Genomic DNA, 12,318 nt, shown 5'->3' with positions numbered 1-12,318 from the left:
AATTCCTTCAATCATCTTATGAATGTGAAATGTATTGACCTGACCTCCTTTGAACCTTCTGAAGAAGAGTAGGGTGATATCTGGTCCCAGCTCATATTTGAAGTAGAAATTCTGGTAACATCTCGTGTGACCTGTAAACCTGTTATATTGCCTAGATTTAGGTTTACTGTTTGGCAATTTGCGTTATCAGCTATAGAGATGCAATTTTAGAGAAAAATAATGAATCTAATGTTCATCACATTTTCCCTTCATGAATGCTTTATGCCCATTGCCATAATGTCATTAGAATGCAAGCTTTATTTCTGTAATCAAGATATAGTCTAGGGGCTCCTGGGTGGCTCATGGTTGAACTTCTGACTCTTGATTGGGGCTCAGATCATGCTCTCATGGCTGTGAGATCGAGCCCTGCATTGGGTTCTGTACTGGGTGTGGATCCTGCTTGGGATTCTCTCTCTCTTTCTGCCCCTACCCTTCTTAAATTCCCTTCCTCTCAAAAAAAAAAAAAAAAAAAAAAAAAGGAAAAAAGATAAAGATAAAGATAAAAATATAGTCTAACTCCCTTCCTCATCAAGCAGGTTATATTTCTCCTAATCCCAAGTTTACTGGTATATCAGTTCTAACATCTGTTCACATTTTCCAGGAAAAAAAGAGTATCAAAAATATTAAAGAGCAAATGCATTTATTGAATACGTTACATTGTGTACCCCACAGCACCGAGTTTAAATCCTTATTTTCTGTGTTTGTCCTTTCCAGTCTGTGAGATTAATCTTATAGGGAAATGTTTACTGCATTCACACACCTCTTACCCCAGGACTCATGAGCATTTCCAAAAAATAGGGGAGGGAAGAAAAAGGCAACCACCTTGGGCTCCCCACAGCCTGCGTATAGAAGGTAGAAGACCTCTCCATTACATTTCTGCCCATTTCCCATTGGACCTCTAGATTTTCAGAAAATGAAGTGAATAAAATTATATAAAGAATGGAGAATGCTTCTTCTAAGTCTTTAGGACTTTAAATCAATGCCAACTCTGATGCATTTCCATCAACTGGGGCCTGGGATGAGGAGGAAGATACATCTAATGCCTTAGGGATTGCATGTTATCTGGAGTTACCTTTGAATATATTTGCAACGACCTCTAAAATATCTGAAAAGTCCCTGTAGTAGGATGTGTCTTCCAGTGAAATTCTCCTCTGTGTCATAATTGGAGGAACAATTAGTTGATAAATGACATTCCAAAAGAAGTGACTGCAGAGACATTCATGCCCAATAGATGATTAGATTCAAACACCTTTTGAAAAAATGGCACCCTTGTATGCACATATTTATTTTATAAGCAGCTTGCATTTGAACAATAAAAGCACCACATTAACAGGAGAATTAGATATGAAATTTCATATGAATTTTTAAAATTCTATTTAGAAACTTTGTGGATTACTGAACAAGTTCTATATTAAAACAACAACAACAACAACAACAACAACAACAACAACAAAACAATACAAAAAACCAAACAGACAAGAAAAGAAAAAAGCAAAAACCTAAAACGTAAGAAAAGATATCACTCTAGTTATACAGCTTTGGCCTCAGCTATGATACCGTTTATAGTTCCCTCTTTGAGGGAGCTTAAGGTTTTTATTTTGTAAACCATCTGATTATTTCTCAGAGAATTTAAGTTAGTAAGGGGCAGGTATCGTTATCTCCATTTTAGACCCTGAGCCTAAGGCAAAAGAACCAAAAGGTCAGCTAACTTGATTGAGGTCAATAGTGAAACTATAGAGGTGTTTGGAATAAAATCCTTTCCTTTTTCTGTTATTTCCAATATAACATTTTTTTTCTCATTACACACACGCATACCATACATCCTGTTACTCAACATGTTTTACTGTTTACCTTGCCTTTGTAATTTTATTTTTAATTTCTTTTTTTAATTCTTAGTTTCTTATTTCTCTGATTTCATTCATTCCTATTGTACCTTATATTACGGGGCTTTTAGCTGTGCCTTCAAACATTGACCTTAAAGCAAATGTTTTCAGAAAAAAATGAAGAAAGATAGAACTGTGCATAAATAAACAAAACTCTTTGCACAAACCTTTTTCTTCTAACTGTAATCCTCTTATGTCCTATTTTGAAAATTAATAGCCTATCCCCACTTTCTCAATTTCTCCTTAGAAGGCTCAACCTACAAACCGTTCCTTTGCAATGCCTGCCCTAAATCCTAAGCAAGTTTCATGGCATATTTTTTGTATCTCCATTTCATTGGAAACCTAATTATATTATACTTGATCTGTTTTTATATACACACCTATACGATTTTGAGTTTTTTTAATTTGTAAAAGCAATATTGGGACATCCTTAAAACCCTGAGAGATAATGAATATAAAGCAAATGTACGTATAGTGAAATAGTGAGTAAGTCCAAGCATCCAGACATTCTAACGCCTTGCTGCCCATTGCCATTGATGTTTTTTTCATAGTTCACTTTTTCTTGGCATAATTCTCTGCCGCCAACATTTCTCCTTCCTACTCCTTTGCATGAAATGGTCTAAACACATCTTCAATCTCACTTATTCAATTAGAGCATTCATTTGCCTCCATAAAATCTCCGATTACCACTCCCTCTTGTGTGTAATTGTCGCGCATTTTCCACTCAAAATTTTTGGAATGCTTTTCTTGAAGACCTTTTTCTTGCATTACTTATTTAATTTTTGAACACATCTTCATAATTTCAAAATGCTAGAAGGCTGACAGTTTTTTCTCCTCTTCTTGTGCTTTTTCCTGTTTTAGAAAGACCAGCTTGTCTTTGCAAGACAAGAAATCATTTACCACTCTGGACAGAATAATACAAAGCTCAGACACTTCAGGTCACCAGATGTCTTCATGTCCATACTTTTGCACCCCAAGATGAAGCCATGGTTCTACTCAATCTCCAGAGAAACTTTATCAAGGAATACTTAAAGGACCACCTGGCTTCCTGGGCAGTTTGTCTTTTTGACTGCTTTCAGTTGCAGGGTTTCTCCTTCCTCTCTGTGCCTCTTCATTACCCAGAGGGACTTTATAAACTACTGATATCCATTCACACTCTGAACACTGATTCATTGGGTTTAAGTCGAAGTCCTGTACTGGCTTGGTGCTTTTTGACAAGTTCTCTGGGCCATTCTAAGGCATGTCTAGGTTCAAGAATCCCCATGTAAACCACGCTACTCCAGAGTATCAATAATTAACTAAGTGATAGTTATATATATATATATATATATATATATATATATGTATGTATATATATGTACATACATATATAATGCAAATTCATTCTCTGTGTCATGCCACACAGTCAACACAGTGCTTTCCATTTTTTATTGAGTTGGCATTTCGAGAATCTATAAAAAATGTGATTTCTTTATCTTAGCTTCTGCTGTAAAACCTATCTTCTCAATAGACCCAAACTGGTGATGAATGATGGTATGTAAATACTTGTCTATCTGCCCATTTATTTGTCTGTCTATCTCTATCTTGTATCTATCTATCTATCTATCTATCTATCTATCTACTATTTATCTATCATCTGTCTATCCATCTAATCTGTGTGTCTGATTTACCATTGGAACAAAACCTTAACCCTTGCATTAATGGGTTTTCCTTCAGAATTTAGGATTCTGCACTAATTTGTTCACATAGCCAACTTAAATACTTTGCCAGAAGAATTTTGTTTTCAAAAAACATCAAAATAGACCTTGAAATAGTAATGTAATACTGATATTGTTGGTATTGCTGAATTGTAATGGAATATTTTAAAATGTGGTTAAAAATGACGGATGGGGGGGCGGGGCGCGCCTGGGTGGCTCAGTCGTTAAGCGTCCAACTTTGGCTCAGGTCATAATCTCATGGTCTGTGATTTCGAACTCTGCATCAGGCTCTGTGCTGACAGCTCGGAGCTTCGGATTCTGTGACTCCCTCTGCCTCTGCCCCTCCTCCGCTCGTGCTCTGTCTCTCTCTCTCAAAAATAAATAAGCATTGAAAAAATGATGGATGGGATTTTTCATGATTCATTGTATGATACTCTCTATTTTGGATTTTTATTGTCAGCTATTTTTGTTTCAACCATTAGGTGTTATTTATTTATTTATTTATTTATTTATTTATTTTAGTTTTCTACACATACAAAAAGCATTCATGAATCTAGACATTTTTTATTATATAAATAGATCTTAGTATTTTAAATTTAAAACAGCTTTCTTTTCATCATTAAATTTAATATGTAACCTAAAATAATTCATGGAAATTAAAATAGTCACAGAAAATACACAGATTCATAGAACCTGTTAAACGGTACATGATAGAAAAATAATTATCTTATTTTTGACATTTTTTGTTACAAACATAACCTATCACCCCTGTGCTGTCCTACTACTACTTTGGTGGAACCAGCATTTAATTACAGATTCTGAGTTACTCCCATCACGTAAACATCACCATTTTTTCTATTTTTATATAGAGATGGAATAACATTTCTCATAATTTATGATATACTTTCCTTTGTCAATTTATTAGTATGTATTAGTGTTTCTGTATTCATTTTGGTCTTTCTTCTTGGGTTAATGAAGACTGTTTCTAAAAGGTTTGAGGGGTACCTGGGTGGCTCAGTCGGTTGAGCTTCCAACTTCGGCTCAGGTCATGATCTCGCCATCTGTGAGTTCCAGCCCCACGTCGGGCTCTGTGCTGGCAGCTCAGAACCTGAAGCCTGTTTCAGATTCTGTGTCTCCCTCTCTCTCTCCGCCCCTCCTCCACTCATGCTTTGTCTCTCTCTCTCTGTCAAAAATAAATAAACATAAAAATTTTTTTTTAAAGATTTGAGAATCAAGAATAGCATTGGACAGTCCTTTCTGTGTGTGTGTGTGTGTGTGTGTGTGACCCATTGCTATGTCTTGAAGTGATATGTCTGAATGACCATTACTGTCCTTTTCTAAATTCAACATTGCCATTTAAAGCTTATTGTTCAATAGTATTTACTGAATATTTTCTTTGTGCAGAACAGTGTGGTTTTAGGAAACGGTAAGTGGCCTTATTTCTGAGGTGAGACTGAGGAAATTCAGATAATTAGCAGTCATCTGGGAGTGATAAGTAGAAAAAAAAAGTAAAAAACTTTGTGCACATAAGATAAAGCCTGGTAAATACATATCGACTTCTATATTTACTTAAAATGTAAGTTAAAACATCACAATTGTATTATTGTGAAGAAATAGAAGTATTATTAATGAAATAAGAGTAATGATTTTAGAGTTTATTGCCAGTAAATTTTGGGTCATTATATATATCTATATCTATATCATCTATATCTATATCTATATCTATATCTATATCTATATCTATATATATGCTATTTGTACTAGAAGTATTTCATAATTGTTTTAAAAATACTGTAGTTCCAATTCGGTGAAACATTATAAAGAAGAGAAATGTTTTCCCTTCATAATAGGATTCAGCAGTTCTAAACGTTTGATTTTGAATTAGAATGAAAGATAGGATTTTATAAAGACTGTCCTCTCCAAATAAGTATATGAAGGGCAAGGTACTGGGTTAGAAAAGCTAATAATGGACAATATTCCTGGCCAGTGTTCTGAGATAAAGTGAAGGGAAGATTTGTGGAAGCATGCATTTGTCTCTAGTGAAACCACTTTATAAATTTGGGGGAAATACTGTAATTCTTCTTAGCTTTCCCTTGAATAACCTACATGTGTAGATTGGTCCAATCATGACTCATGATTTGAACCATTCGTATTCAAGTTATAAGAGTGCAAAAAAAAAAAAGGCTTTTGACCTTTCTCACTATTTTCTGGCAACGTTATTATTTTTATACCTTATATTAAAAAGCACCAGTCTGAGCTGTAAGTTTAAAAAATACATTTATGCCGTTTTTGAGTCACACACAAGTTTTCAATGGCTACAGCTATTGCCAAGAATAATCTCAGAGAGATATCACAGAACCTTTTTATATTGTTTTTCTTTTTTCCCTCAACTGTTATGTGCAGAATACTATCAATGCATGGCATTAGTTTGTTCCCTTAATGAGCCTAATTTTTTTTGTTTTGTTTTGTAGTTACAATAATCTGTAAATTCTGTACATAGTAAATCTTCAGTGCAGCCAACTTTGGTGTCATAGTAACTTGTGGGACCCAACTGGATAAAAATTTACAACACTTTAAAATTACAATGTAAAGGCTGTGCGTGTGGTTAACTACTTTTGAACAAACTATAAACGGTCATTGTAAGCACATACAATTAAGCTTGGGGGTTTCTTTTCTGTTCCCTGGTTAAAGGAACTTTTATCTATTAGTTCAATGCTACCCTTACAATCTCAGGGTCAATAGGTAATATTTTTAATAAGAAGAAAAACAGAAAATGTATTCCTATCTCCTAACAGTGTACCTAAATTCCTATTTATTAGTTATCCCTTTAATAGTTTGAGTCAACTGCCAGAACACTCATTTTAAAACCATTGTATCATACAGACAGAGTTTTTAAAAATGAATGCCTACAATGATTATTTCAATGTGTATCGCCTTCCCAAATCAGTGACACTTGTGATAGAGTCTATTTGTGAAAAGTCTATTTGAAGTGAAGACTACAGAATAGAAGAAGGTTGAATACATGGTACTAACATAGAGTTCAATGTGTATTTTAGTGAAATTGCTGTTTTCTTATCTCTGTTGCAGAAAGGGAATTTTCAGGGTTTTTTTTTTTCCACAATGAAAATGAAATTCTAGGCACTGCCTCAGATAACACAGTTAACCAAATAGATTTGAACATCTCTAACCATTTTGTATTGAATGAGTCGCCAGTAGTCCTTGATGTATGTCGTTTATGTGTTTTGTAATAAGATCGTTTACAATCTTACACTTTAGTGACATTCAGAATCTTTTCTTTTGCAGCCATTTCGTAGAGTGACGTTTTCTGTTGTGAGTCAGCCTCAGGACCCACATCAGGGGTCACTGCAGAGTTGCTATGACAGCGGGCTGGAGGAGTCAGAGACACCAAGCAGTAAGAGTTCATCAGGGCCAAGGCTGGGTGCCCTTCCACTCCCAGAGGACAGCTACGAAAGGACCACGCCGGATGGCAGTGTTGGTGAGGCAGAGCATATGGAAAATGGTAGGGGCAAACACAGCATCCACACACATAATCACGCTAGTGAGCCACAATAAGTAGACTCATGAGGCTCAGTCTAAATCCAAAACAAAATAGCTGACACTAAAACTATTGTACCTAAAAAAAATAAATATTTGCTAAAGTCCAGAAATACCAAATAAAGGAACATAACTGTATAGATAAAATTCACCAAACTTGCACCATCATTTTCAAACAACCTGTCAGAAGTAAACACATTTACAAATAAATCAGACTACTACCTTCTATGAAAAAAAAAAAACAAAAACAAAAAACTAAACTAAATTAACTCATAATACCTAAACTATAGAAACTGAGAAAGGTCTTGTGTTATTGTTTTCTTCTATTCATTTTTGTCATGCAACTATTTCTTCAACTGCAATTGTCCAGCCTCAGTGAAAGGAAATGACAATAAACACACTTGGCTCAACTCTTTCTTTTCTGACGTATTCAGTAAAGCATTTTGGAACCTCTCCTTTTGAGTGATAGCTGAAATGGAGTCAAACAAGAACGATGATATCTTATTCTCAAAAAACAGATTGTAAATACTATTAGAACTCCTTGTCATTTAATTATAAGGTTTTTTTTTTTTTTCTTCTCATTTTTGTGCAAGGGAAAGAGAAGAAAGCAAATTTTAGGACTCCATATTCTTACCCTTTTGTGAGATGATTCTCATAACTACCACAATTGGCCTTCTCTACACTTTCTTTATGTTATAAAGTTAGACTGCAGATAGTTCTGATAAACTTTTCACATCTGTTTATGTTTCCCCCAAACGGGTGATTTATTTTTTGGATTTCAGGTTATAAGTACATGTCTTAGGAATAGCTTTGTGTCAAATGGTGGAACGGGAAAGTTCATACTAATTTTATGATTATTTCAAATGTAAAAAGAGATTTGGTTATATGTAAGTGAAGGAAGGGGGATCACACACATTATATCTCTGGTGAACACTTGAAATGGATTTGCCTTTCACCATCCCATCCCCCAAGTGAAATAAGACATTCTAACTTTTGTTACACACTGGTTTCTTTAGTGATGGTATGCAAATAGAGCGTATTAATTCAGGGGAATCTGATTTTTTTTTTCTGGAAGTTTACCTATGAATATTAAAATCCAACCTGAGAGCGTAATAGATGACAAGTGAGCCCAAGTGAAATTATGGCTAAACTAAATCATGTTAAATAATTAGTTTTCTACATTGTTATCTGGGTGAGAAGATATGATATCAGGATCTGTTGATGGATATCCCTCTTGATGAACAATCCAGAGTTATATGGCATTTGCCTTATGGCTATAAAGGCATGCTTATCTGTGTGTATGGGGGTGTATGCTTATGTGGATGGGAGTTTGATGTGCTTTTTAAGAATTAACTATTTTCAGTATCATTTTAAATGACTACCAAATTTTGGTATAAATTACATTGCTGATGAATATATTTCTAAGGCAAATATGTTTGAAATGCTTTGCACAAATTAAAAATTAAGCTAAGATACTATAATAATATTACACATACACACACCTAAGAAGGAAGGAAGGATTGATTTATTTTAAGGACATTCCTATATCTGTGATTGCCTTTTGATGTTATCATTTTATTTGTGTTTAAAAAAGTATTTATCTCACTCTCAGCAACCATATGTATAAGGAAGTCTTTATTTTTGGATGTCAGCTATATTAACAGAAAGGATTTTGCATCATTGGCATTATAATCACATTTTAATGTTATTTTTCTGTTTTTTTGAGTTTAAGGGGATTTGACCTTTAAAATAAGAAAGAAATGATGAGTAAGAAACATAATTATATATGACAAACACATTATCAGTTACTTTTTAGGAAACATACATGTCATGGAAAACTTAACAGGTGAGCTTGTTAAGAAACTAGAAAGTTTACTGACAAACATTTCCCACATAAGGTGTTTAGTTATTTTTTGTAACCATGTTTTTAGTCTTGTCATCAGCAAAGACCATCATAATAGAACTGATTTTTCTGATTTTGTATGTAACTGACACTTGAAATTCAGTTTTATGTAATCATTTGTCATCTGCCAGCCGTGATTCATGTTAGTCTTGATCTATAGGTAATGACAGAAGGAGATGTGATTCACTTTGGGTGATCCAAATGTAGCAGTTGGCATTTGAATAAGTTTTGTTGGGACCAAGTTTTCAGTCTACTATCTAGTCATAAAGTACCATTGTATTGCTTGAATTCTGGTAATTTCATCTTCAATATTAATGGATCATTCTGACATAAATAGAATTGGAATTGAAACCTGTCAAGTATTCATTTGTCACCTTTAATTGGAATCCAGGTAATCTGCAACGTTTTGCTTGGTTAGGTTTTAATCAGGATTTGTATTGGATTTTCTATGAAAATACCATTTTGGATGCTGTCCTAGTTCCTAATTATTATTACCTCAAATGTTTTCCTTGAATTTTAACCCATGTGAAATAATGTAGTTATAACTGATTTTTGGATTAACTTTCATTGTAAAGTTTAGAAGATAATTTTCCAGTGCAAAAACAACATTCCAATGTCACGACGTGACCTGGGTATACGCTAGAAAAGCTAATGATAAAAATAAGTTGTCACAGATGATTTAGTAAGGAAATAACTAAAAGTAACTGAAATAACTAAAAGGAAAATTTAAGTAGATAAGTAGTGAAATGCACTTATGTTTTACAAAAGCTTTTATTTGCTTCCTATACTTTAGCGTAATAAACACAATTTTATAAAGAGGGCTTGTGGATTAATAACTTTTATAATAAGCTTTAGCCTACATTCCACCCCACCTTACTGTCAAATGATGAATGAGGTTTTATTCTCTTATTAGCTTAGGAAAAAGAATACACTGTAAGAATAAACATAATTTTGTGAAACCTGAATCTAATAATTAGAATGAGTCCCACCATTTTAATAATTTCAGACCCAGGGTACTTATATCCATGGGTCTCTGGAAAGCGGTAATGAAAACGGTATCATTAAAAAGTATTTTAAGGATTGTTTATGAATTATACATTAATTTATGAAAAAGATCACTAATATATTTTATTTTCTCTTTATTATTATCAATAGTATGATTATTTCAGGTTGATCTTTCGGTAAGATTGGGGAAATTGGTTATTTATTATTTCAATAAAATATTCCTAACGGGATAAGGTATTTTAGAATAGGGAGCTCATGATAGGAAGTTTAGTAATGATAAAATACTTGATAATGACATGTTAAAACAATTGGAAACCTACTGCAATAAATTCATAATTCAAGTGAAACCCAAATAGTAAGCTTAAAACCATCATCACATTAGGAGCATACGTTGACTATGCAAGAACTTGCCGTTTTCTACATTAGGCAGTTGTCGTCAGACTTTCTCACAGAGTGGTATTTAACCTTCGCTTTAGCTCTATTGTCACTATTTATCTTGACTTTTGAATTAATGCCATAGTCATCTTTTTCTTCCCAGTCGCCCCCAGAATTACCTTTGCAAGTTAATTTGGCTTTGTTATATATCATGCAACCATATATAGTGTTCAACAATTCAAATATAAGAAATATTTGACCTCCAATCCCAATTTTGCCATTATGAATGGGTAGGTCACAAACTCCTTCTGGATCTGCTACTAATCATTTGTTTTTTGTTTTTTTTTTATTTTTTTTATTTAAAAAAAAAAAAATTTTTTTTAATGTTTATTTATTTTTGAGACAGAGAGAGAGCGAGCATGAATGGGGGAGGGTCAGAGAGAGAGGGAGACACAGAATCCGAAACAGGCTCCAGGCTCTGAGCGGTCAGCACAGAGCCTGATGCGGGGCTCGAACTCAGGAACCGCGAGATCATGACCTGAGCCGAAGTCGGCCGCTTAACCGACTGAGCCACTCAGGCGCCCCTGCTACTAATCATTTGTAAGGCAGTTAACAGAATTAACTCTAAAATCTTAGATCCAACAATCTGTGATTTTTTCTTACATCCCATTTTTCTTATATGTTTTACTTTCCAAGTCAGAAAAAGTACTTTGGGTCTCTTAGTGAGATGGCAAATGAATTTGAAAATTTGTGCTAATGTGAGCAGGGAAGAATTCTAGGGCCTTCCTTGCAACCTACAAAACGTGCATTTTAATAGTAGTAATGCATGTATGAGATAAAGAAGTCAAGTGAATGAAATCGTGTGATTTCTGACTAGGTGAGTAGAAACGTTGGTACCTAGCAGGTCAAGTGGGAGACAATTTTAGAGCCTCCCTCAAATCACACCATGCAAGAGCCATCTGTAGATTTGATCTGGCCCTGGGTATAATGCCCTTCAAAACATTAATTGTAATTAAGTGATCTCACAATAGAATGAACACGTTTACTTTCTTGCTTGACAACGTACTTTGATCAGAGTAAGAATGAACAAAAGGTAGAAAATAGTATTTATTTTCTTCTAGGTAGACCTCCGAATAGTATAACATAGATGTAAATTAAAACTGGAAAATAGCAGTTGGTCTGTAAGGCAGATTTCACAAACTTAAATAAAGTAAAAAAAAAATTGACCACGCTAAATGCCTAATTAATTTTCTGCCACTTTATGTTCTCAGATTTTTAAAAGATCATTTTGATATTTATACACTAATATTTTTGAGCATACCCCCACTTCCAAGCTCTTTTTCATTTTCAGAATTATATGTTAGGCTTAATCATTGTTTTAGTCATTCCCCTCACTCCACATGTGTTCAATAGGGTTTAGAATACATTGTTTTTGATGGTTAGAACATGGTACAGTCCATCACAAAGCCATTTTGTATATGCTATGTGCTTGTCCTTTGATTTCAGAAATAAATGACAGTATATGTGAAATACCAATTGGAAATGAAGTACCATTTTTATATGAACAAGGATAATGAGGATGGAGACTAACCTCATAACTTCTCTGCTTTTCTCCCATCTACCCAATTTCCAATTCACCTACCCAATGGGGGTCACTTTTCGGGTACCCCCATCTAGTCACTGTTGGTTTGTACTGTTTTCATTTAGACTAAATTAAATAACAAGTCAGTCTCCCATCTTTCCAAAGATGCCCAAATACTTGTTAATGGCAGGAGCATAATCTCTCAAAACAAATGCCCCCCCTTTTTTTTTTTTTTTCCCTTCAGGAAGACACTCACATACCCTGGAAAGGATGCATTTC

At 34.2% G+C, this 12,318-nt stretch overlaps 1 protein-coding gene across 9 annotated transcripts in view; it reads left to right on the top strand.

Moving 5' to 3' along the window:
• Window positions 1–12,318, top strand: part of PCDH7 (protocadherin 7) — a 416,191-nt gene that overhangs the window by 181,542 nt on the left and 222,331 nt on the right. For 3 of the 9 annotated variants that reach the window (XM_019453533.2, XM_019453530.2, XM_019453536.2), the window contains one exon: window positions 6,923–7,115. The exons of 1 other annotated variant lie outside the window; for it this stretch is intronic. In XM_019453533.2, coding sequence (XP_019309078.2) covers window positions 6,923–7,115 — 193 coding nt within the window. Of the gene's footprint in view, window positions 1–6,922; window positions 7,140–12,318 lie in introns of all 9 variants that reach the window. 5 more of the 9 variants (XM_019453531.2, XM_019453529.2, XM_019453535.2 and 2 more) reach the window with 2 other exon arrangements.

Source organism: Panthera pardus, unplaced genomic scaffold (assembly GCF_024362965.1).
Source record: "Panthera pardus isolate Hobbes unplaced genomic scaffold, ASM2436296v1 HiC_scaffold_13, whole genome shotgun sequence".
In the NCBI taxonomy this organism is placed as follows: domain Eukaryota; kingdom Metazoa; phylum Chordata; class Mammalia; order Carnivora; family Felidae; genus Panthera; species Panthera pardus.
This window is presented reverse-complemented; position numbering and strand designations above follow the sequence as displayed.